Genomic DNA, 25632 nt, shown 5'->3' with positions numbered 1-25632 from the left:
AAGTAGCCTTGAGGCTACAAAGCTGCCTTTTGTGTTACCCATTACATTCTTTGTACTCGATGAGTTGTCACTGAAAGAACGTTTTTGTTTTTACATTTGTTTCTGTGAAAAGCTTTGGCAGCCTGCCAGAGTACCCCCTGAGCCACTGCTGTGGCTGGAACAAAAGTAGCAGTGCATTCTTTAGTGCACTTTGGAGATACTGGAGTAGGCATAAAAATAGCAGTGCTCTACTGTCTCTGTCTGAAGGTTTAGGTTTGGGATTAGGATTAGGGGGAAAACAAGGCAGTAACACACTTTCCTTGCCAGAACTCAGTGCTTGCCCCAGTGACCTAATTTTCTGTCCTGAAGTGACATCACCTGAGACAGACACAACAGTTTCTGGAAGAAGAACTGAGAAAAGAAAAGTTGGAACCTTTATTCTACCCTGCATTCATACAACCGTCACTCTATTCTGTGCCTCAAGGATGTTAGCTGGCTGATGTAGTTAATCTGTAGTTTATACAGTCGTAGTCTTGGAGACAGTTGAAGAGTTGAAAACTTGCTAATTAAAATGTGGAAGTATTTGTAAAGAGAGGCACTGAAAATCCTTACAAAAGCAGTGGAATGTTGGTAAAATTTTAATTCTTGAGCGATTTAATGTTGGTGAAGGTTTAATTCTCATGCTCTATAATGTGATTGTTGATAAGACTTTATTTTCTCTGCCTTGAGGATTCCCATCTTCAGTACGTAGGCTGCACAAGGAAAACACAAGGTTGCATATAGAGCCATAAACCTGGAATTCCTAAATTTTTTTATATGAAGATTTAAGTTCTATAACAGTGTTTCTTTGTTCTCAATCATATATTTGCTGCATGAGAAGACTACTTAGGGCCTCTGATCCTGTTATACATCTGCTCTCAAGCTTAGCACAGTAATTTAAGTGGTAATGTTGCAAGCTAGATAATGTTATCTAATGCATAGCATGAATCTGAAACCATAGGATCTGGGATCTTAATTTGATGCTAATAGACTAAGAAATGGGAAAATAAGTATTTTGAGACTGTAAAATAACTTTATTTAGAGAGAATAAAGAAATCCTGTCCCACTAAAGCCCTGTAGAAAATAGTAAATGATTTCAGTGAACTCAGAATTTCAATCAAGATGCTTTGAAATTTTGAAGATGCAGTGATTGAAGTTAATCAAATTCCTAGTACAAACACAAGATAAGGGCAACCTAGTTTAAAAGGCTAAGATGGAAGCATACAGGTAAAAAAAAAAGTGTGATGATAATAGATTTCATAGCTGATTTGAATTAATATGGTTTTGCCTTCAAAAGTTTTGAATTATCTTGACCCCACATAATGGCATAGAGGATTACATGCTATTGAAATAGAACATCACTCTCAGATACGTGTTTGGTTGTCTGTGAGAATCCCTCAGATCACCAAAAGCCATTCTTTCCTATCTGCAGAACATTGATCTTTGTGGCTTTACACAGAGGTTTAAACCTCAGTTCTTCAGTGAAGTTCTGTTGAGGTGCTGTTTGTTAAGCCTCCTTACACCAGTTTTTCTTCTCCTTGAAAAGACTGTCACATGTAAATGTTTGACCCCATTCTCAGTTCTTTATAGCAAGTGTCAAATTGTTGGACTTGTGACCACTTCTTCCTTGACTTCCATTTTTGTGACTAGCATTTAAATGAAGCACATAAAATTTGAGACCTTAATGTATGAAAGAGACCTTTCCCTCGTGTCTGTGTGTGATAGCAACAGATATGTTCTAGTCACCTTATTGAATCAAAGAAATAAGGATTTTTTCTTTAAAGAAATTACTATTTTAAATCTAATTCCTAGATGCTTAAATCCAATGTAAAAATAAACCAGCTCTTTTTCTATAGTAGCTCCGTGCTCTTAGGTTGCTTTGTGTGTAGATTCCAGGTATGTTTAGAATCTGCTGCTGTCGTCAGCATATGAGAGGCAAGATTTTCTTACAAAGGGGTTATGACTTTTAGTTAAACCAATTGGTATGTATTTGAAACAAACAAACAAAACACATACTCACTTATGGAGCCATCTTTTGGGTTCCAAGTGTGTTGGTATATTTGTTGTCCTTGCCTTGATTTGCACCAGGTGAGATTTAGATTGGATATTAATAAAAAATTCTTCATTGAAAGAGTTGTCAGGCACTGGGACAGGCTGCCTGGGGAAGTGACTGAGTCACCATTCTTGGAGGTATTTAAAGGATGTGTAGATGTGTCTTCTAGGGACACGGTTGGTAATATTAGGTTAAGGTTTGATTTTATGATCTTAAAGGTCTTTTCCAACCTAAATGACTCTGATTATATGATTTGAAAGATTTAGTGACTCATATACACATTGTAGCTCTTTTTAGATTATTTGTATTGCCTTGTCTGGGCTGAAACCGTGCTACCTATATTTTGATTGCCCTGGTTGTTGCATTAGCCCTTGGTGGATGTTTAGAAGCTGTATTCTGGCACCCGTCCACTGTTTGCTTCCTTTATCAGCATCCAGATGTGTCTTAGAGTCTAGACTTCATGTTCAGACCAAACTGAAAAAAGCACAGGTTGGCTGAAGCTGCTAGACCAGACTCACTCATGCTGAATTCCACAAATCAGTGGTGGCTGTATTAGACATTTTGACATTCTTAACTTACTTTACCAGAATTTTATTAAATAATCATATGAAGCTAAGACTTGTTTCTGTATTTCTTTTCTTGGATATAGCTAAGAAGGATAAATTATTTTATCTTGGACTCTGTCCTGTCTTCAGTGAAACATTGTAGTTAATGTGCATGGGAAAAAGATGTTTTGTTTTGAGAATCAAGGCTACTGCTTAACAAATTGTCTCGCCGACTTAAATTGTCGTAATATTTTTAAAGAATGTTTCCAGAATATTAGAACAAATACAAAAATGAGATTATTATGTTATGGATAGGAAACAGCACATGAGTATTTGCTTAATCAGCCCTACCATTACAATGTCAGTATCTGCTCCTTGGCAACAGCACTAAAGTAGAGCAGGACACACAGGTTTGTCTCAGCTTTAGTAGCTGACCTAGAAACCTATTAGAGTTACAGGTTTTAAAACTGGAACTTGGACAGCCATACAAATATTCTAATAATCTGTGCATCCAGGCATATATATATGGAAAGTCTGTTTACCAACCACAAGAGGTCATCTTTAATAGAGTGAGTTTTCCTTTTATAAAATTAATATGTAGTACTTGAGAAATATTGTTACAGTGGAAGAATATTTCACTGGTGAGTAAGTTTGAGTGGGACCTTAGGAAGCTGTTTGGTGAGGAGTCTAGGGAAAGAAGTAAGCTACAAAGGCCTACACTCCCTCTTTCCAGAACCAGGGTGCAAAACTGATTTGCATTGGGATTCAGTGTAAGTGGGGAGTCTGGAAGTCTTGGAGGACAAATAAAAAGCCAAAACCAAACCTCATCCCCCCTACCCCACCCCCAACAAAAAAACAAACAGTGTAAACTTTTTAACCATGGATCGTTCCTGAAACCTAATGATAGTAGAGGAAAGCGTAGGAAACAAAACCATCTTTATAAAAATGATTGTATTACTCTGGTGTATTTTTAGGATCCTCCCAAGATATCAGATGGAAAAACATTTGGTATTTAATGCAACTTGGTAGGACAGTTGAAATGAATACTATCTGTAGTTTGCCTCTTATTTTTGGTGATTGCTTTTAGACAGAAATTTTCTTCATAGCAAAATTGCTATACAGCATTATGACAAGTTCTTCTTGTGCTAGGGGCAGATATGCACTAGATTAACGATACTGAAAAATACTGACCCCCTAAAAGTCTTTTCCAGCCTAAATGATTCTATGTTTCTATGTGTTTAAGCTTTGCCCCTATAAATGCCCGATTCTGAGATGTAGTACTTCTTGTTTGGAATAGGTCCATGTAGATGTAATAATCATTAATTTTTTTAAGACATCACTAACTGAAAACATGTGAAATGACACTGGGTAGTGAGATGCTAGTCATCAATACATTTTTTCATAGTTAGAGCTAAAGTTTGTATTCAGTTGTCTAATATGAACAATGTAGGACATAAATACCTGTTAGTACTGCTTGTATCAATGAAACTTTTAAACTTGCTAAAACTTAGTGAGGTATTCCTGCTATTAAAAATGCCACATGTGGTAAATAATTACTGTAAATTGTTAATGTTATTTTCAAAAAGGGACTAGCCAAACTTGGCAGAAGATTGTTAACTATGAAAATGGTTTCAATATGTGCCAAGGATGTGTTTGAGATCAGGTTACATTAAAGCTGGATTCACAGAGGGAAGATCCTGACCTGCTCGAGTTGCATGGCTATAAGGCCTTTTCCATCTGTTTAATCTTCACTTACGGAAATTAAAGCTTTGGGATTTCTGTACTAAGTATTTTGGGTTACTTTATATTAGTTCTTTGAAGCTGAAGAGTATCTGGTGAGAGACCTATTTGGTTGAACCCCAGCACTGTGAACTACTATAGACAATAATGACTGATCAGAGCTAAAGTATTCTTACGCTTGACTTGTCCAGAAATGCTGTCACAGAATCTCAAGAGTTGGAAGGGACCTTAAAAGTTCATCTAGTCCAACCCCCCTACCAGATCAGGACCTCCTGGAGTAGATCACACAGGAACTCACACCATCTAGGGAGTTACCAGTGTTTATTCAGATATAAATTTCAGTCAGTACAATGTCTATCTTTCTGAATTCTCAAAGGGTTTAAAAGGTACTCTCTGTATTCATCACAGAGTCAGGGCATGGGAATCCATTGCAATAGTGGCTCTGCTCTTACACTGTTCAGCCGAGGAAGGAAGAACAGTTGCTTTGAAGTTTGCCATGTCACATCAGGGAGCTTTTTCCAAATCAGCTTTGCTGTCAGCAAGAATACTAGATTTTTTCATTTAAAAGGAAGGAGTCAGTCTGGATAGAGCGGTAAAGAATAGAATAATGATCAGTGGCTCAGCTTCCCCCCCCACTATGTGATGGAAGTGAGCACACCGATGAAAGCTGTGAAAACCAAGAAGGGCTGTAACTCCTTTGGCCTCTAGATAAACCATCTCCAAAACGATTTGCTATCTACTATGAAAATGAGTGAATGGATACTGTTAAGTGAAGATGTTATTCTTTAAATAGTAAGTAATTTCCATTCTGGTGTAGGTAATTTATGCCTACTACCCAGGCAGGAATTATGATTAATATGCTGTATTAGCTGCTTGAGCAGATAAAATCACTAGAGCTAGAAATCTTGTTTTCATGCAGATAAGGCTAATAAGAAAATCAAAGGAAGATAAAACCCTGAGAAAATGATGTAATGCATAGAGCAAGTTATACCCTGTCAAAACTGTAAAGTCTGAATGGAATGTTATCTGACTTTCATGTAAAGGAAGTAGGGAGAAAGGCTTATCATTTGGGACAACCCAAGCTCCACACCTGTAAAAGAATGGAAATGGAAGTGACCTGCTCTGGCAAGGATATCATAATGGATCTGTTTTCATTCCCTACATAAAGAGGGCAGTGTTTTTTTCTTTCTTCAGAAGACCACGTGTGTCTCAGACAGCATGGACTAACCACAGCCATTGACAGCAGGTGGGGCTTTGAGTCTCGGATTAGTTGCAACAAACAAGAGACTTTTCTTGGTATTTTCTTTAGTCTGAATCTAATAAACCAAGCTCCAGTTAGGTTTTTTTTTTTTAATCTCTTAGACCTATAAATTAATCGACAACTGTGTTCCAGATATATGCTATTAATTTTTATAAATTCGCAAAGATTTCTCAGAGTCATCTAGCTTAACCTCAACTACTAAGCAAGTCTCCACACTCTTGTATTCAGCAATCTATGCTTATTATTCATCTGATCTCAGAATCTTTTTCCAGAGTTATATCCCAGACATGTATTTGTCAATGTAACAAATCCATTTATTTTCTGCTAATAATCTTCTCACTGACAAATTCACACTTAGTTAAAGCATTCAGGTCATATAGAACAGTAATATGGATGGTGACAGTAGTAACTAGAACAAATGCATGTTATCTAGAAATTTCTTCTCCTGTAAATGAAACCAATGTTCTTGTCCACAATAGATTTAACTTTGAAAAACGTATTAGTGGGATTTGTGAAATAGTGGTTGTTACTTACTTTCATTACAAAATCAGTATATCATACTGTTGTTTTCTGTATATACCTGAGATGTAGATGAGACAGTTCTAGTATTGTTCCGGGGGAATTAGTTGTCAAGTAGGATTCTTTTGGTTTTTAATTAAAGTTTGGTAATCATTCTTCTACTCCTGATTTACATTCAGATCTTATTTCTCCATTTTAACTAGCTTGCACTATTTGGTTAAATGTATGAGCAATTTTTCATAGTATTTATTTCATTATCAACTGTTTGTTTGGAATTGTTCTGAAATATGTAGTAGAACTTTCAGTGTATCTTTGTGGGGGATTTATAGTTTGGTTTTGATGGTCAGTTGAATGCCCTATAAGTTGTGTAGTCAGCAAATAATTGTCTAGGTTTCTGCCATAACTGTAAATATATTTCTGCTACACTGCTAGTGTACAACTTGAAACAGAATTTGAAGACTCTGATTTTGATTGAAAATCCTAGATGTCTAGACTTTACCCTTTTAATGTATTCTATGAATGATTTTTTTTTAAAGTATTGCATGTAGTTATACTGTGAGGCATTTTATCTTACTGTGGTTGTTGGAAAATTGTATAGAAACAAAAAACAAAGTGATGAAGTACAGTAAATTGCATGAGTTATCCTCCTTCTTTCTTAGATATTTGGGCAATTGGCTGCATATTTGCTGAACTATTGACTTCGGAACCTATATTTCACTGTCGTCAGGAGGACATCAAAACAAGTAATCCTTTTCATCATGATCAGCTAGATCGCATTTTCAGTGTAATGGGATTCCCTGCAGGTAATTTATTTTCATTAAAACATCACATGTAATGCTACTGAGTTAATTAATTTTCTAAAGGAGATGACCAGTTGTTTGAATAGTTAAGAGGAAACTGTCAGTTTGATGGGTCTGGAAATGCTGACAGTTGTGGAACAGTAGCAGTGGCCAATAAACAGAAAGTCAAGCAACTGCCTGTAGTTATTTTTTTCCTCATGTTGTACTTAACCTACACTTTCAGAATTGTAAATGCTTCTCATTTTTCCCTCAACCAAAGATAAAGATTGGGAAGACATAAGGAAGATGCCAGAATATCCAACTCTTCAGAAAGATTTTAGGAGAACAACGTAAGTAATGATAATGCAACAACATTTCAGTGAATGTAACAGGCAGAAATTTGACTGCTAGGGGGGAGGATTTTTTGAGTGTGTTCTCAGGTTGACATCTATCCAGTTTGAATTATGGATTTTGCTTGAATCATTTTATCTCCATCAACTGCTTTGTTGAAAGCATCAACTGAGAGGTCTCTTCATTTCTCTAGAAGGTGTTGTCATGCCATTTCATCTATGTCAGGCACAGACAAATGCTTTGCTTAAGACGTTTGTATTAGCTGCTTGAGATAGCCTCACTTATTTTGCATGAGAAAGAGTAGAGAAGCACTTACCTGGTCCTTTTGACAAGAAGGTGGGTGGAAACAGTACAGCAATGGACAGAAATTTCTGTGGAAGATAACATGTTCAACAGGTTGTGATGCAAAGCCCCAGATCTGGGATCTGAGGATTTTCTACTTCAAGTGTCTCCTGGTCCTTTGGTTAAAATACTTGAGTGGTGGTGATAGATCAGAGGGTATAAGGAGCAACACAGTCTCTGTTGCATGGCAGAGGACACAAATTCAGGAGTTTCAGATACTGTTTCCAGCTGCCTTGGCTGTATTATGTAGGCTTTAGACAAGATAGGAAGCTTATTCGTGCATGTAGCTTCTTTCTTTTGAAAGCTACCGTAGATAACATCTGGACTTGTAGGTTAAAGTCAAGACACAGGTTATGTGTATTTGGGCCATTTTTTGAGCTTGGAAGCTATAAGGACTGTATAGTTTGCTGCAGGTTGGGGTCAGGGAGACAGAACGGTAAGCTAACTGCTCTGCCAAATTGCAGCTGGAAACAGCAGCACCACAGCTACGCTGTTACAAACTGTTGTACACTTTCTGTAGTAATGTTACTTTAGAAAGCTGGAGTATAAACTTCAAGTTGAGTTTCTCTGTCATATGCCCATGTCAAGAGCTTATCCATACACTAGAAAAGTTGCATGTTCCCTGGAATTTATTGGTACACAGTTGATACTGCTCCTGGTAGTGAAAAGCGCACTTGACGTGTTCCAGTGCTAGATAAATATCTGACATGTTTTCCGGTAGCAATTCTTTTTGCAGTGTTTTTATTAAGGACTGGTAAATGTTTTTGTGCTCACTTGGTACCGTTCCATGTTCTTAATGCTGTTTCATATTCTTAATGCAAAAAAAAAAAAATCTTTAACTGTATTTTTCAGATATGCCAATAGTAGCCTCATAAAATATATGGAGAAACACAAAGTGAAGCCTGACAGCAAAGTTTTTCTTTTGGTAAGTACAACTTTAAAATAGGAATGCAATGCATTTCTAATGGTAATATCTGTGTCTGTTCTTCTGTCTCATTCTAATGAACACTGTCATTAAAAAAAGCTATTTATCACTGTCAGTTTTTGAGATGTGTTTTCTTCATACACATTCGTGCTGAGGGTGTGTTTAAATTGTTGGTTTTGAAGATCTGAAGGTCTTATCTAAGATCTGTAAGGTACTCATAAACCCAGCCTTACCCTTATGTCTGCTGTGCAAAAATGATAGTGACTATTATATATCCCTTGATTCCATGTTGTTTCAGAGAGCTAAATTGTTCCCAAGAGCTAAAGAGTTTTAAGATGAAGGGGAAGTAGAAAGAAGTTTAATTATTTCCTGTAGTAGTTACCTTTTTTTAACCTTTTTCTTCTCTCTGGTAATAGTTCATCTCTGTTCTGTGTGTGATTTCAAACAATATCCCTAAACATGCATTTGCTGGTTACCTAGTTGAGTCATTTATTGTGAATACAGGATTACTCTGTCTAATACAGCATCATTTCTGGATGCCTCTGTGATGACTTAGTGCTGTCTAAATTTAGGAATGAAGTTCAAAGTTACTTTGCTAGTGCTGGGAACAGGGAGCTTCTCTAATCAGGCTAAGGCAGCTTGAATTCTAGAGGTCTGGTTTTGTCACTGGTTACAGATTTAGCATAGCAGTCTTCTCTCTAGGTCATGGCAAAGATTTGCTTTTTGACATGTTAGTAGCTGCTGGATGGTGACATAGATAGCTGTGGAAACAGAATAGGTTAGTCCCAAGTGGGTGGAAAGCAAGAATTCACATAAGAGGTGTGAGACTTAATGAAAAAATAATTACAGTTCCTTAAACTTAACTCACATGGCACACATCAGAATCATCTGGAGGAAGTCTAACTGAAAAGATGACAATTCTAAGAGACTTTGTTAGTTCGAACCTAAATTTCCCCCCTTTCCTACTAAAGGTGGCAGCCACCAGAAAGCCTGGTGGAAAGGCAAAGAAGGAAATGGGTCTCTCCCGGCTTATATGCCTAATTCATCAAAGCTATGAACACTAAGGTGAGAGTCATCTTGGATGGGTAGGCTCCTTTTCCAGGAGGAAATATTAAACAGATCTCTTAAGAACACAAAACTAACAAAAGTTTTGCCACTTATGGCATATTATATGTGTTATATATATGAAAGGAACTTTTAATGAGGGAGAAGTAGTGAGGCAAGGTTATTACAGGGTGACTAAACAACTCACTGAATGTCTACTTGTGTATTTCCCTATGTAACAGTGAGAATGAGAACTGAGATTTCCATAAGTTGTGAGTGCTTTTTCTGAACGTCATGAAGAAGCCTTAGTTTGCTTAGTGAGATATGTTCTCCTAGTGAAATTTTCCCCACTGTTGGTAATCAGGCATGAATAAGGGTGATTACTCATCAACTACAGAGATGGAGGCTGTTCTCCCAAAGCTCTGCATAAGACTGCCCAGGACTACAGACAACTTTCCTGATAGATCATTGCCACACTGAGCAGGTCCATGTACCTAAATTGCCACACCTGTGCTAGAGAAAAGAGACTCAGTACCTGCCTTATCTTGTGAAAGATCCTAAAACCCAACAGAAGTGGAAGGAAAGGACTTCGGAAGACATCTATTTTGTAACTGTCGTTGGTCAAGACTTTGTGCTAATGAGTACAGAAAGCATGGCACGTAGAGAAAGCAAGGCATCAAGTAAACCAGTGCAGGATAGCAAGTGACTCTTGACAAAAAGGAAGATATTGTGCCCCTCTGCTGATTGAGATTGAATGATACCTACATGAAAGGCAGAATGTTTTCCATCCAGGAAGAGGCATCTGTTATTGCTGTCCTGGAAAGCATAGTATTTACAGCTGTCGTTTCAGACCACTAGAGCCTGACAGTGAGCAATCTCGAGTGCTTCTGAGAAGTATGAGACTGTTGATGAAGTCCAGCCTTGTAGGCTTTCTGTATTGTGTTAGCAGCTGCTATGCTGAAAACAGATTATGTCCAGACATTTTTAATTAACTTTCCCAGAAGCTATAGAAAACTAGACTTTTTTAAACAAAGGTGGTTCACAGTAGCATCACTGGCATGTCACTTAGAGGAGTGTTGTGTGTGGTATCCCCTGGAACTGCCAAACTCATTCAGTCCTCAGGGGTGGAAGGGGATAACTAAGGGAATGAGAAGATCATGAAAATGTCTAAGATATATTTAGATCTTCTGCTGCGATACATTAGCTTTATCTTTGATTGACAAAGAATACAGGTTGTTTAAGGAGGCAGCTTGTGATCATGGCTGTGTACATTAGAAAACTGGAAGACGTTTCTCTTGAGTAGTACCACGGCAACCAGTTCTGAGGAGGGAGTCCAGGGGGCAGACAACAATGTCCTGTCTTCTGTTAATGACAACATCTGGTATCAAAGATCAGGAGCGGTCTTTAACAGAACATGAGTGTTTGTCCCTGGGATCACTGTGGAAGAGCTGTGGAGAAAAGATTTGCATTGCCTGTAACAGTGTAAGAAGCCACTAAAACTGACAAGAATTTTGCATGTAGGTAGAGATGGCAATTTGGAATAAAGATAATAGATATCAAAATTGTTGTCTATATTTACTCTGTCATGTGAAGTCACTGTATAGAGAGCCAACAGCAACAGTTGAATTTGTTAATTGAGGAAATGTAGGGTTAAGGGTTATGTGACAACATAAAACCCAGTAAATAAGTGTGCTATGCAAATCTTCCAGGTGTGTGAAATGCTGGACCATCTTGAGTATTTCTTGACAAGCAGCAGGAATCAATTCAGGAGCTGCTTGCAAATTAACTGATAATTGAAGAGACAATCCAAATGGCTGTTTATGTTGAGAGTCTGTTGAGGTCCGTGGCCCATAAAGTATGGGAATAGGAGAGATGAGGAGGAAGTGGCAAGTACAGAGAATTTCATAAGACCCCATCTACAAACTAGGACTAACTAAAACTACTGAGAAAGGAAATGCAAGGAATTGTCCTCGATGAGGATGAGTGCTTTTACTTTTTTCCACCATACATATAAAATTATGTATCAGTTTTTTGATTTATTAGAACAAAAACCCCCAAGCACCCATGCCGTAATCACATTATTTTGCTGAGTATCCAGGGGATTTTTGTTGAAGGCCTGGAAGACAGAGTTTGAGGTAAGGTGTCTTTTGCAGAAGGAGTTCTATTTTCACTGTTGACTTGAATTAAGAGAACACTGTGTGAGAGCAGGATACTGTATGATGTAATTTGAGCACCCAAATTTCCTGCTGTGAGTTTATCAGAATCTGATAAATAAATAACTATTTTAAATGGTATGTTATCCCTATAATTCTTGGTTTATACTACTATTATAATCCTCTTTTATGGCCTGCTGCAGTCAACAACATTCTAGCTAATAAATGTATTATTGCTTTCCTTCTAGCAAGGAAGAACGTTTACTAGAAAGGGTCTGCTCCTCTTCTTTGTCATGTCAATACCAATTAGAGTGGAATTGGGAGCTATGTGAGCGGCAGAGTGCTCTGACTCTGGAGTGTCATCAGTGCAAGAAATAAAGATTTGTTATTTCCATCCCTAAAATGATACAGAGTCCTGGTCGTGTTCAGCCTCTTCTGACATTTTTTTCTTGTTGTTTTCAGCAGTACAGAATAGTGTAACAGCTATGCATGTACCACAACAAATGCCACTGTTTATAAAAGATGCCTTATGAACCTGTCATAGCTGAATTCACTGGTGCAGCCTTAGCAATTAATGTAGCCTCATACACTTATCTATTCTTAAATGGAAAGTGCATAGCAGCCGTAGTGCTTTGATGGATGTGCATTCTAGTTCTTGGCAACTTCACTGAACAAGCCATGCTAAGTTTGGCTTGTCTGGAGAAGCCACAAATAATTTAACAGTCCACAGTCCAAGACATGAAAGTCATAGTTTGAAAAATAATAGTTTGATAAGCTTTTTGCCATTTTTAATGTTATGCCTTGCAGCTTCAGAAGCTTCTTACTATGGACCCTACAAAGAGAATTACCTCAGAGCAGGCTTTGCAGGACCCCTACTTTCAAGAGGATCCTCTGCCTACATCAGAGTATGTATTCTCTCTCCTGTGCTCTTCAGAAATGTCTTCTTTCTGTGAAATGCTAGTCTCTGAAACGAGATGACAGCTGAAGAACTCACACATACCTGCCCATGTCCACAGAAGGTAGTAACTCAGGCATGCATAGTACAACTGAAGTGTCTGTGTCTGCTGGTGTCGGAACTGAGTGGTTGTGGACAATCACCCAGTACTGTTACAACTGGTGATGTAATTGTGAATGTACTACCAAAGCTAGTGTGACGATATTATCGTAGTATTTAGAGAATTGATCTGTGCCCTGTTCTGCCTTACAGAGCCTCACAGAGTCCTTTTCTCCATTGCCTGATTTCATTGTGCCTGTGCTTAAGACTAGGACAGTTTTCTGACCTACAGCCCCTTCCTGTGCCTTCTCGTACAGGGTAACAGTATGAGGAGAGGAAAGTGAAGAGATCAATGACTGCCTAAAATCGCACAGGTCCTTTGTTCAGAAGGCTCAAGAGTACAGTTTTTTGTAATCTTATATGTTTTGGTATATAACAAAAAATTCAAATGATAGATTCGGTTCCTACTGGCAGACTTTTTGCTTTCCTTGCTTCCTCAGCTGGCAGGCAACAAAAAGGAGGGAACAGGCACTGGAGTGTCAAAAGAGTCTAGTTGAGACTAGTTGGGTTTTTTCCTTTCCTTTTCTGTTTGGATAAGCTAAACATTATGTAGCAGCTAGATTAGGAACTGTTTACATGCTTGAAAAAATCATGTCATGTTGATTCTGAACACTGACACTGAAATCTTAAGAAATTGATACTGGTTCAAGATCTACCAGTAATATTCCATTTAGTGTTTGACTGATACTATCGTATTTAGAGGTATAGCTCTGCATGGATTACAAGATAACATTGTGATAACGTCTCAGCCATAAATATTAAGGAATGTTCCAAGTCACATTAACCATCTGAATTGAAAAGCTATCTTTTTTTTTTCTCTCAAAACAAGACCCAAAAGCTAGTTGGAAGTAACTCCACAGTTGTGATTGGCAAATATATTTAAGCCCACTATAAGCCAAGGCAGGCTCATAAGACATTAATGCACTTTGGATCAGTGACTCTTTATTCAGTGACCCATGCCTGTTCCAACTAAGTGTTATGGAACCTCTGACACTGTGTTTGTTCACTTTGCCATCTGGATCAACAAGTGGTCGTTCTGGCATTCAGACTTGCTCAACCATGCCATGATTTCTAAGCGATATCCTCATGCCAACAGCAAAGAGACCTGACATTGTCATCAGCACCTCACTGCCGGTATCTGCTGCTATTTTGGGTGCCCACAGTGCCATTCACTTATGGAAAGAGGACTCATGAAATACAAGAAATTAAATTATGTTATATTGACTTGTTTTTAATATAGCATTAAGTAAATGTATGTCATATGTACATTTTTGTGGAGCGTTTACTGTTTACTGTGTTTCAGTGTATTTGCTGGCTGTCAGATTCCATATCCCAAAAGAGAATTCCTTAATGAAGATGAACCTGAAGAGAAAGGGGATAAGGTATAATGAACTTTTTGGTTTTTTCTTTTAAGTGTGCAATAAGAAAGAGTTGTGTTTCTACCAAATGAAAACTAATGAAACGTGAAGAAATAACCAAAAATGCATTTTCTGGGCAAGACTCTCTTAAAACTACTTCCCAGACAGATTAAAAATATCAGACTCTGAGGTGTCTCAGGTGGTATCACCGGTATGGTTTGCCCTGATCATATGAATGCGTTTTCTGTCAGCAGCATCCTCCTTTCAGCTGCCATCATTCCAGGAGGACCTTGTGCCTCCTCCTGCATCACACAATGAAAATGCATTGTGATCACATGAAAAGAATGGCATTTCCATTGTATGACTGGCATACATCCAGCCATTTGAAAGTAGATGGCTGTCAGGGTCCCAAATAAATAGTGGCAGCCTGCTTTTGGCACTACATCAGAACCTTTCATCCATCTGCACATAGCTTCCTGATCATATTTTAAGGGCCCTGAGACAAATGAATAATAAGGGAGTGTGAACTGTTCTGGTAGCAACAATCTGCCCTGAATAGTCTCTTTCCCGTGGCCCTGTAGAGCAAGGACTTGTTTGTGTGCATAGTAAATTTTGGTGTGTCCACAACATTATCTGACCTGCATTGTGCTCAGCTGTGCTACGTGACTGCAGTAAATGTCCCATCATGCTGTGAAGGCTGGGTAATGGTGCTATAGGGTACGAAACTGCTTGTTATTTTCACTTAAGTGTACAGTGAGACACCCACAGCAATGTATAGCTAGAAAAACGTGAAGAAAGCAGCCTTAAACTGTAATTAGCTGAAGACTATATGAGAAGGACTGATAATCTCTTGGAGAAACTATTTTCAGATTTTCTGTGTAACGTGAAAAACTAGCTGAGTTTAAAAGTATGCCCATCACATTTTGCAAATTTTGTTTTCAGAACAGATACTGTAGTCTTCTGTAGTGAGAAAAAGTGGTAACATCCTGCATTTTTGTCTGTCGAGATAGTGTGGGGGTTTATCATTTTGGAGGTTTTTTAAACAGAATTTTTTTCAAAAAGAGGAAACAGACACCTAAGGAAAAATACCACAAAAGTCATGATACTGCTTTGATTCTAATTGAGTTACTAGCTATGCTTCAACTCTCACAGCTTCAAAACCAAGAACAAACCTTGTGAATTAAAATGACTCTAGCATTTGTTAAGTCACTGTATTTAAAAGAAAATATCTACCTTTTTCCTGGGAGTGTTGTGGAGGGAGAACAATGACATGGTTATATTCAAAATGGCCATTATATAAATGATCTTTGAGGTTGCTGGAGACAGTCACGTATTTATGCACACTCCAACTTAAACTTTTTTTGAGACCGTCTAGGTCATATAAGTCACGCATTACTCATTGAATGTGTTCCCACAGTGTAGAAAATGTGAACGTAAAGGATATTCTGAAGGTTGGTTCTATGCCATGTTTTGTTTCTTTATGGTGTTGTTGCAAGTGAAATGATTTTGTTTTCAAAATATAGTTAGTTTCTGGTTTGTTTTTAAAACCATAAATATTTATAGTCCTTTGGAAACCTTAGAGCATTTCTCTGTTTATTTGGAGCTTAAATCTGAATAACATTTAATGTAAGCATCCGCTCTAAGAAATTGGGCAATCGTTAGTCAGCAAAGCTAAAAGGAATATTGTAAAACAAAGTGAAAAACTTATTTTCTCATTCAAATGCTATCAGTTAGGTTTCTCCTGGGTTGTTTCTAGGTAGGACCAGAATTTCATTTTTGTAATTTGTGCCAGAGAGGTGACATGTGTTAGTATGTTGGTAACTCTAGACATTTTTCAGATTTATTCTTTCATTTGATTTTCTGGTTCCACGTACTAAACTCATCTGAGGACAATGTTTTTGCTGGTGTATGCTGGTTTTGTACATGAAGGTGCTGCAACTGCACTCCAGCCAGAGTAGACCTCAGTCTCTACCAGGGCAATAGGAGTTGCAGCTACACAGAAGAGCAAGCTCAGACTAGTCAGGTAAATTTTGTGCTAATATACAATGAGCTTAGCATGAGACCTATGACAAACTGTTGTCTTTGTCAGAATAGCTGCAGTATTTGTTTACAAATATATTAAAAAATCACTTTTCCAGCTCCCATGGTGGCAACCACTCAACCAAACACGCATATGAAATACAGATTTGAGAATTCTAGCACAAATACTGACTTAGTTGTTGGTGTTTAAGTGCAGTTCAAACCATTATGAAAAGATAAATTGCTTCTTATCATTATTTTTTTTCACAAGCTACTACCTTGATTAACTTTTCAAATTATTGAAGTTTAAATCTCCCAGGAAACAGAATCTGACTGAGAAGGGATTTGAGGACTGCAAGCAGGAGGATACATTATTGGTTTTGCTAAATGTGAAATGGAAGTGCAAGCCACATCTTAAGTCCTCAAAGATGCAAGACTTCTTTGTAATCTTAAATTAATACATCATTGCAAATTTCATCTGAATGTGTCTTGGGAGTCTATTGGGATGAATGGCATAGCTACAGATCTTTTATGTCATTTATCTAAGGTAACTAAATGCCTTTTGGTGATTGGGGGCATCAAGAATTTTCTGCTAGTGGCAACTGGTTATCATGATTTTTGAGAAAGTAATAAAGTGAGGCTTTTATAAAAGGCTGCCATACTAAACTGCTGGTAATTCTATAAGTAGATATTCTAGGAAACAAACCCAAAACCTTATCCTGAAACATTCCATGTAGTATACTGGTGGGAAGGGTAAGTGAGGCTTTTGAATTCAAGCCATGAAAATTGTAGGTTTTTTCCATGATGAATAAGTGACATATCTCACATTTGGTGTGAAATTGCTTTTCTTTATGATTCTCTCATGTGCTTTAGTGCTCTGATCGAGCAGCCTTCCCTGGTGCTTGAAAGCAGATGGCTGGTCTTTCCTTGTAACTGTGTAGTTATGGAGGGCAGAGTTGATCTCTGCTGTTTTTTCAATCTTCTTTCCACTTCCCTAGTACACTTTTTAGTCTGTAGCCCTCTGAAGCCAGAAGACTGCAATGTCTTTTGTTGTTGTATTCCCCTCCTTGACTTTTTTCTCCCTTTCGTGGCACTTTTCTCTTTGTCTCTGTTCCTGCCTGGTCCCAGTGTCATCTTATTTGTCTGGCTTACTTTGCTAGTCTCCTTCTCTTGCCCAATTCTTCCTTCAGCTGTTTCCTCCTCTTGTTGTTTTCAACTACTTGTCTCTGATCAATTTTCACTTTTCTGTTATTTCAGTAAGATTTTCTGGCCCTATACCTTAGTGCACTATTCTGGACCGTACTCCCAATATACCACTCTTTGCAAAGTACTTAAAAGCACGGGAGAGCAAAACAGTAACAAAACCAGTTTCTGATTCCGCAACCTTTCCTCCAACCCGAAAGAAATGATACAATGTCTCTGTTTGGAGTTTTCTCGCCTGTGTTTACCTTAGGGGTAATGGACACAAGCTGGACATAGGAAGTTTCACTTGAAGGTGAAGAGAAACTTCTTTCCTGTGAGGGTGAGGGAGCCCTGGCACAGGCTGCCCAGGGAAAGTGTGGAGTCTCCTTCTCTAGAGGGTTTCAAAACCCACCCAGATCCGTTCCTGTGTGACCTGATGAAGGTGAACTTGCTTTAGCAGGGGGTTGGACTGGATGATCTCCAGAGGTCCCTTCCAACCCCAGCCATTACATGACTCTGTGACCTTTCTGGCAGTAAGGCTGACGGCCTCCTTTGGATTATTGTAATGTGTCATTTTGAAAGTTTTAAAAGTGGTTTTGATTCTGAGTGAACGAGACTGTAGAAACAGAATAACTTATTGTGGTTCACCATGTCTGTCACTGAGCACTAGTGAAACTTGGGAGCTTTTGATTTGGTTCATTAGGTAATTGCTGCTTTGCGAGTGATTCCTTCCATCCTCTTCTCTAAGTGCTTGGCTTTCTGTAGGAGGCACTAGACTGTCCTTCCAGCTGTAGGCTAACATGCTTGGTCAAAAACCAAAGTGACCACAAATGGGATATCCCTACAAAGTGTGCAAGAGTGTCCTGAGGAGGCCTTGCTCACGACACGCAGCCTTGCTGTGTTTTCCTGTCAAGCAGGCAAGCCCACCTCCCTCCTTCCCAGGCCCAGGGGTTGGCAACTCCGGTACAGCTCACAAGCCAATTCAGAGCAAGCTGACCATGTTGTGTCGCTCTTCTTCCCCTAGAATCAGCAGCAGCAGAATCAGCATCAGCAGCAAACGGCGCCTCAGCAGCAGCAGCCACAGGCCGCACCCCCACAGCCACAGCAGCAGAACAGCGCCCAGACCAACGGGACGGCCGGGGGCACAGGCGCTGGGGGAGGGGGTACGGGTGCGGGGATCCAGCACAGCCAGGACTCCAGCCTCAACCAGGTGCCTCCCAACAAGAAACCACGCATAGGGCCTTCAGGCACTAACTCAGGCGGGCCTGTCATGCCTTCAGACTATCAGGTACTTCTTGGATTTTTGCTGCTTCTGATCCTGTAGAGACAAAACGGCACCTTCCTCCTTTCCCACTGCAAGAACAGATCATGTTTTAACGAATTTCTCATGTAACTTGAGCAGGCGTGCCGCGATACATTAGATAAAAATGTGGGTTTAAAGCTTTAAAGTAAAAAGGTTTTGTTCTGTGGTTAGTAATTTTCAACAGAATACCAGTACAAGTTGTATGTGCTGCACCCTGTAAAGTGTTGAGGACTAGTCCCTGCCAGGAAAGCACTTAAATATTTGTTTGAGAGTAATCTTGCTGAAACCAGTGGAATTCTTTCATGCACGTAAATGTTCTATTAGATCAAGTTCAGGATACTCTTTGCAATATTAGGTCTCGTGTGAGAAGCAAATATGAGAAGATCCTGAGAAGCAGAAGCAAAGTTAGAACCAAGCTCTCTCATTTCACTGCTGCTTCATTTTACCTCAAACCATCACATGTATAGAGCAATTCTGTAGTTTATTCTAGTATCTTGCTAAGTCTACTTCTGATGTTCAAGCAAAAAGACATGTTAGCACAGGAGTGATGTTTGGATTCATCAGTATGATTCATACGGAAGTAGGGCACAAAGACACTCATTGTTTCTAATGTGACCAAAGCTGAATAGATCTAATATTTTCCAGAACAGTGGCATTTGTAAGTAAAAGCAGTATCACTGAATTATTTTTGGATTTGCATACTGACTTACTAGAATTGGATTTTCCATGGAAAAAGTGACTTCCAATAAATATAGAAAGCATATTACCAGGAACTTACCAGGATCTTCAATACTTGTGAGTTCATACTTGCTGGAACAGTAATGAGTTGAAAGCAGAATAGGAAAAAAGTAGATATTAAAGGTAGATTTTAAAAAAATGTCTGCTACTAGCCTTCAAGAGGATCCCACTGTTGACAGTTGTCTTTTTAGGCTGCTTTAGACTTATAATAAATAGCTTTTGAAAAACTTAGCTCTGGAGTTGCCTTGTCATAGCCCTCCAGACCTTCTCCACAGAGAATTGATTTCTCAGTGCTAGACATTTTTTCCCCCATTTCTGTTTTGCTCTTTTAATTACAAATGATCATGAAGGCATTGAGGGCAATTTAAGGGTAAAGACATCTAGGTTTCTTTTTTGAAATGTTCCAGACAGGCTTGAGGTCTGGTCAGATCATGACAGCTGTCTGACTACACAGTATTTATGGCTGGCCCATTTTCGTCTGTATTTTGAGGGCTGGTGTGCTGTATTTGATGATATCCATTATAGAATCTTTATACAGCTCTCTGAATTGTTGGTAAACTTAAAGATTGCTAGCAGTATAAATATCTTTTATTGCAGATAGCTGGTTTTTTTTAACACCTCCTATGACTCTTTCCTTCTACACTTTAACAGCACAGACATCAAAATGGTGATCTATATGTTTACTTTACATCACTTGCTAAATCGTATGGTCAGATTATCCATTTTTACACTTGCTTTTGGCTACCTGCCCTTAAATTCTAGCTGACTGTCTTCTGTTCCAGAAAGGAATGTCTGCAATTTGTCCAAGTCTGACTTTGTTAAAAACAAATTTTCTTCTGTGGAACAAAAATAAGCACGGGCAAGTTAATGCATTCTTGGAGTCTTATGGTATTAATTTTATTCCATTATATCTTATTCAGAAGTAGGAAGAACATCCCCTTTGCCTGTGATCCAAAGTCTCTGTTGGAAGCTTTTTTGTAGTTCACCAACCTCAATATATATTGCTTCCATAAATGACAGTGCAAAGTCCTGGTTGAATTTTGCTGAGGGTTCCTGATATGACCTCAGGTGTTTTGCTTAGCGTGATGATCTGATGCTTTTCATCCAGAATGAGTTCCTATGAAGTCATAGCATTTATCACAATGCTTTTTCTTTTCTGTTAGAAGTTGCAAAAGCTTCCAGAATTTTGAGTCGAGTTCTAGGTGTCAGACACACTGTTAACCCATCTAACTGTGCAGGCCAAACATAATCTGGTTATTGACAGCATATATGCCGCTGGGAAGTGTCCCTTCCAAAGCCAATGTGCTGGACTGTTATCTGCCAAACTGACCTTTACAAACAAGTGAAGTTACTCTGTACAGCTGTTAATTAAATTGATGATATATGGGGAGAAGTCTGCAAGATCAGAGTGTTATCTCTCTCTCCTAAGCCTCAGATAACTTAAACAGCTGAATTTTGAAATGGAATCTGCTGTGTTGTGTCTTGGTTATTTTTCTTTCACAGATGGGTGCGTACATGCTGTACTTATAGGTATTTGCCATGTCCATATGTGTTTTGTGTGCTAGGTTAAGGCTGATTGCAAATCAGATTGATTACTTATTTTATGGGACCTTAAACAGCATCACTATTTAGCCAGCTTCTCCAACGGTCACATTTTAATGAGCATCAGAAAGGTTAAAAGTTTCCTGAGCTGCACAGTTCTAAGAGTCTGGTTCTCATTCCCCTGATCCCACTCTCTTTCCCTGCAGCACTCCAGCTCACGCCTGAGTTACCAAAGCAACATTCAGGGATCTTCTCAGTCCCAGAGTACAATGGGCTATTCCACGTCGTCTCAGCAGAGCTCCCAGTATCATCAATCTCATCAGTCTCACAGGTACTGAGAGGGCTAACGGGCTGCACTCGGAAAGGAACGGACTAAAAGCCAGAAGACTCCAGCAATATGAAGTTCATAACGAGGAGAAGAACCAAAAATACAAACTATGATGCAGAATTAAAATTCTCAATGACAAAAGGAAAGTTTCACTCACTGAAGACTCCCCCCAAGCCCCGTCCCCTGTCTCTTTATTGCCATAAAGGAGATTCTTGTGAAGTTATCCTTCCTCCCTGCCCTTGCATGTGCTCCGTCGTGGTTACTCTAATGAACCCTTCTGATCTGAACCCAGCACTTAACTTCTTTAACCTTTGGAATTTTGAAGGATTCCTGGTGCACCTTCCTTATGCTGTAGTGATTGCCATAAATCTGTCTTTTCAATCTCTTTGATGGGATTTTAAAGTTTTAAAATCTTGAACTCCCAGGCTTTCAAGCTTGTATATAGTTAGTTTTATACTAGGCAAACCAGTTTAGCTATACAGGTATATTGCACCTTTTTAAAGCACTATGTTATTTTCACAGGATATTACTGTTTTGCTCATGGATGTCAAGAACAGCAAAAATTTTACTGTTCCAGAGTATTTTACTATTCTGTTTTTATTAGTCTAGTTTTCAGGCGAGGTCTTAAATAATGAAAATTTAAAAAAGAAAAATGAAAACAGAGGAAAAAAAAACCCCACCCAAGTCTCTGCAGCAACAGATATGCTTCATTCTTACTGGACTGTACACCAAACAGAAGATTGCTGATATTTCTTAACTCATTCACATTGAATTCTTGAAATCGCAGTGATCATGCTCCGACTAGTTTTAAATGAAGCATTATTTTAAATGAAACCAGGACAGTCACATAAAAAGGAGATGCTTTCAGGAACTGTTGGAACAGAAGAATGGAATGTCTTCCCAGGCTGGACACCAAAATAGTCAGGAAAATGTACTTACTGCCCTGAAGTCTCAATAAGAATGTGGATGATGGGCTTGTTTTTTATGTTAAGCAGATGATTAACGTATGTGAGACTTCTATAAATTTAGCTTTCTTTCACATTCCCGAGTCGGTTTTCTGAATGCAAAGGTGACAGAAATACTAAGACTTGTGAAAAGAAAGGCATTTAATCATTTTATGTTAGGATTAATGGTTAAGAGAAATTATTGTGCAGTTTGCAAAGCATGTTGGAAATTGTTCCTTTTTCATGTTTATAATGCATATTCCGTGTCCCTTACATTGCTGTGATTAACCCAGATTAGTTACACCAGATGCACTTGATTGCACTGAAATGTTTCTTTTTCCCTAGAGCAAACATGTTTTGATTGAGCCTAAGGACTGTAAGTGGATGGGTAGCTGGCAGAAAATCCCCAGTAAATAAGCAAGAGTTCAGAAGCATAATCAGAGGATTATTGTCCAACTTCTGCAACGACAGTTACTCGGAGAGACGCGACGTGTAATTCTGGATAGCTTCATTTTGCCTTCAGAAATAAGGCTAGCTCTTGCTGCAGGAAACCTGCAAAAATGTATTTAGAAAGCTGTCAGCAACATAACAGCAGTGAGCTTTTACAGTTGGGGTCCAGAGATTAATGTTACAGGCGTTTACATTGTGCTGCGTTCTCTTGTGTCCTGTGTCCATGCAAAAAAATATCGCATCTACTCGTTCTCACTCAGGCTGAAGTTGTGATCAGACCTCGCAAGATGAGTAAATCTGTTTACTCCGAGGAGTATGCTTTTCATCAGGGCTAGACACGTTACATGTTTGTACTGGAATTGATCTCCCAGTCACCTGTAGTGCCCTCTTCCTCCTCAAACACGTGTTGTTTTTCATACCTTTTGTGAGCAGTTGGCTTGCTTTGGCCTTATCTACTATCATGTGTTTTTGACAACGCCCAGCATCTCTGGAAAAGCAACTATAACCTACCTTTGTTATCAAATGGGTAAGAAGGTGGTGAAAATTCAGTGAAAAAATTATTTCTGGGGAAAAATAATCTTCCAAAGGATACTTTTGATGAGTAACCCTTAAAATGCTATATATTATATTCACCCTAGTAGCTGATTTGAAGGGACAGATTTTAATTATTCTATTATTTCAATGTGTCTGGTGTTATGTTCTTTCCATAAGTGGAATGTGTCACCTCTTACTGATATTGGGATGAGGTACCTTTGAGCTGAAAGGTGTTTTTTCATGCCATAAAGTAACATTTACTTTATACTTTTGTGACTTGAATGTCACATTTCTAGAAATTAACCTTTGTCAGAGTAATTCCTGTCCTCTCCTATTCTTTCCAGCCTTCAATTCTCTCAAAATCCTTTTGTCTTTTCCATTATAGTTATCTAACATTTCTTCTCCCTACTGTGACCTCCAGCTGATCCTCAAAACTCGTATCACTTCGGGAGGTGTCAGGGAGACATGTTACCAGCTTGCTTAATTAAGGTGAGCTCTTGCCATTAAGGCAAAAATCATGGTGTAGACTAATCTGTACATGGAGCGTGAAACTTTGCAGCAATGTAAGGTGCTTTCATTGAGTCAGCTTCTAGAGCAACTGCCAGGACCTGCCTCTGAGCTGAACTGAAGTTTCTGCCTTGGGTAGGTGTGATAGACGACCGCACACCACTCCTCTCTAGCATTTATATGCACTCATGAAGCTGAGATGACTTCTTCAGTTGCCTTCAAACTCATAGCTGGGAGTAGAGCGAACAAAAGCAAGAGCACTTGCTGCAAACTGTGATCTGTGCTCACTCCTGTAGTTCCTTCCTGGTGGGGAAATGATTCACTTTTTCTTGGGAGCTTGATGGGCGTTGCTGGGGTGAATGTCTGTCACAGTGGGAGAAGTCTGGCTTTCCAGGGATCATCCCACAAGGCAAAAATGCTTCGCTTTTAGAATTGGAGTGTGCAGTGTGTCATGGGAAGCCAGGACCACACCGTTTTCATGTTGTTTTTTTCCTGAGCAGTTTCATTAGTACTCATAGCTCTATCTCTGCCCATACCCTTTACCCCCTCGCCAAAGTGTTTCATGCCAGTACCCAGAGAGGCAGTTGACACCAGCAGAGCTGTCTTCTCCATCCTGGTCACCTGGTGGGAGAGCGGGCTGCTGAGGGCGGCTTTTCCCATTGTGGCTCAGAGGAAACAAATGAGTGGGTGATGAATGGGATGAGCAGCCTGGTCCACATCAGTCAGGTTTATGTAGCACAAACTGCACAATGAAGGAAAACTTTAGGGAAAGCTGCGAGTCCTGCACTGTATCTGTGACACTGTATCTGGGGAGGGGGAGGGAAGAGCATTCATAGCGGGAGGGGTGGCAGGAAGCTAGAAGTGTTCAAATATGTAAAATATTTTATATAAACATAAGCTTAGTTCCCCTTCATAATCTTCAGGAATGGTACTTTAACACCATTAAGCAAAGAGTTGTTTTAGGATTAAATAAATGTATTGTACATAAGGCCATACGTAATCTTCTAAAAATGTCGCCAGACAGGAGCGATGTGTATTACTATATGAAAAAAAAAAGTCCTTAATGCACTGTTATCTCCTAAATATTTAGTAGTAAATTAATACTATTTAATTTTTTTAAAAATTTGTCTTGTGTAGACACTAAAAAGTATTACACAAAATCTGGACAGAGCATGTCCTTTTTAACAGCAATTTAAAGAACTTTTTATATATGTAAGGTAGTACCTTTTCAAATTGTTCTAGTTGTATTTTCCCATGTTTACTATTTGTGGAAGTGTGCCTGTCTCTATTTGGTTTGGTTTTTTGGGTTTGTTTTTTTTTTGTTTCTTTTAATGATTTCATGCACGCCTCTTTCGTTTTTGTAGTTTTCATTTAGAAATGAAACGGTGTATGCGCCTCACGCCGCCACAAAACTTTGCCACTCGGGATCTGTGGTGGCCACGTTCGGCAGTGCCCGTGCCAACGGGCTAGCGAAACCACAGAGCAAAATAATTGTTTCTCATTCTAAAGCTGAGAGTTTACTGCTTTTAAGTTGTCCTGATGTCACTCTTGAAATGACTGTTAAAACTAAACTATGAGTTCATTGCATTTATTTTATATTCTTGGTTGTAATGAAATGGAATTGACTTTGCTTCAGTGTGAGTTTTTTAAATAAAATGATATACATTTGTAATAATAATAAAAAGTTCAAATCAAATAAGCGTGCCGAAAGGTTTTTGGTAAACATTGGCTTTGGACTACCAAGGAAAACATAGCCCACAAAATTGCAGCTATAATTATGTTCAGGATGTTTATAGTATCGCACACCACACGAAACAAAGCTCACAAAACCTCAGAGTTGAAATTGCAGCTTTCAAAATGCCCATGAGGATATTCATGGGTATATGTCTGTCAAAATAGAATGAAGCCTTGCGGAGAACAGAATCGATGGAGTGGTTCTGGAG

General features: G+C 38.8%; 1 protein-coding gene across 2 annotated transcripts in view; it reads left to right on the top strand.

Annotated features, from left to right (window-relative positions):
- The window catches only part of CDK19 (cyclin dependent kinase 19), a 128358-nt gene extending 102970 nt beyond the window's left edge, over nt 1-25388 (top strand). For both annotated transcript variants that reach the window (XM_061990478.1, XM_061990477.1), the window contains 7 exons: nt 6796-6939; nt 7196-7265; nt 8461-8533; nt 12538-12635; nt 14088-14166; nt 18368-18631; nt 21133-25388. In XM_061990478.1, the coding sequence (XP_061846462.1) occupies nt 6796-6939; nt 7196-7265; nt 8461-8533; nt 12538-12635; nt 14088-14166; nt 18368-18631; nt 21133-21264 (860 nt within the window). In that variant the 3' untranslated portion in view covers nt 21265-25388. The remainder of the gene's footprint in view (nt 1-6795; nt 6940-7195; nt 7266-8460; nt 8534-12537; nt 12636-14087; nt 14167-18367; nt 18632-21132) is intronic.
- Nucleotides 25389-25632: the final 244 nt, after the last annotated feature.

This window comes from Colius striatus, chromosome 2 (genome assembly GCF_028858725.1).
Source record: "Colius striatus isolate bColStr4 chromosome 2, bColStr4.1.hap1, whole genome shotgun sequence".
Classification (NCBI taxonomy): Eukaryota; Metazoa; Chordata; class Aves; order Coliiformes; family Coliidae; genus Colius; species Colius striatus.
This window is presented reverse-complemented; position numbering and strand designations above follow the sequence as displayed.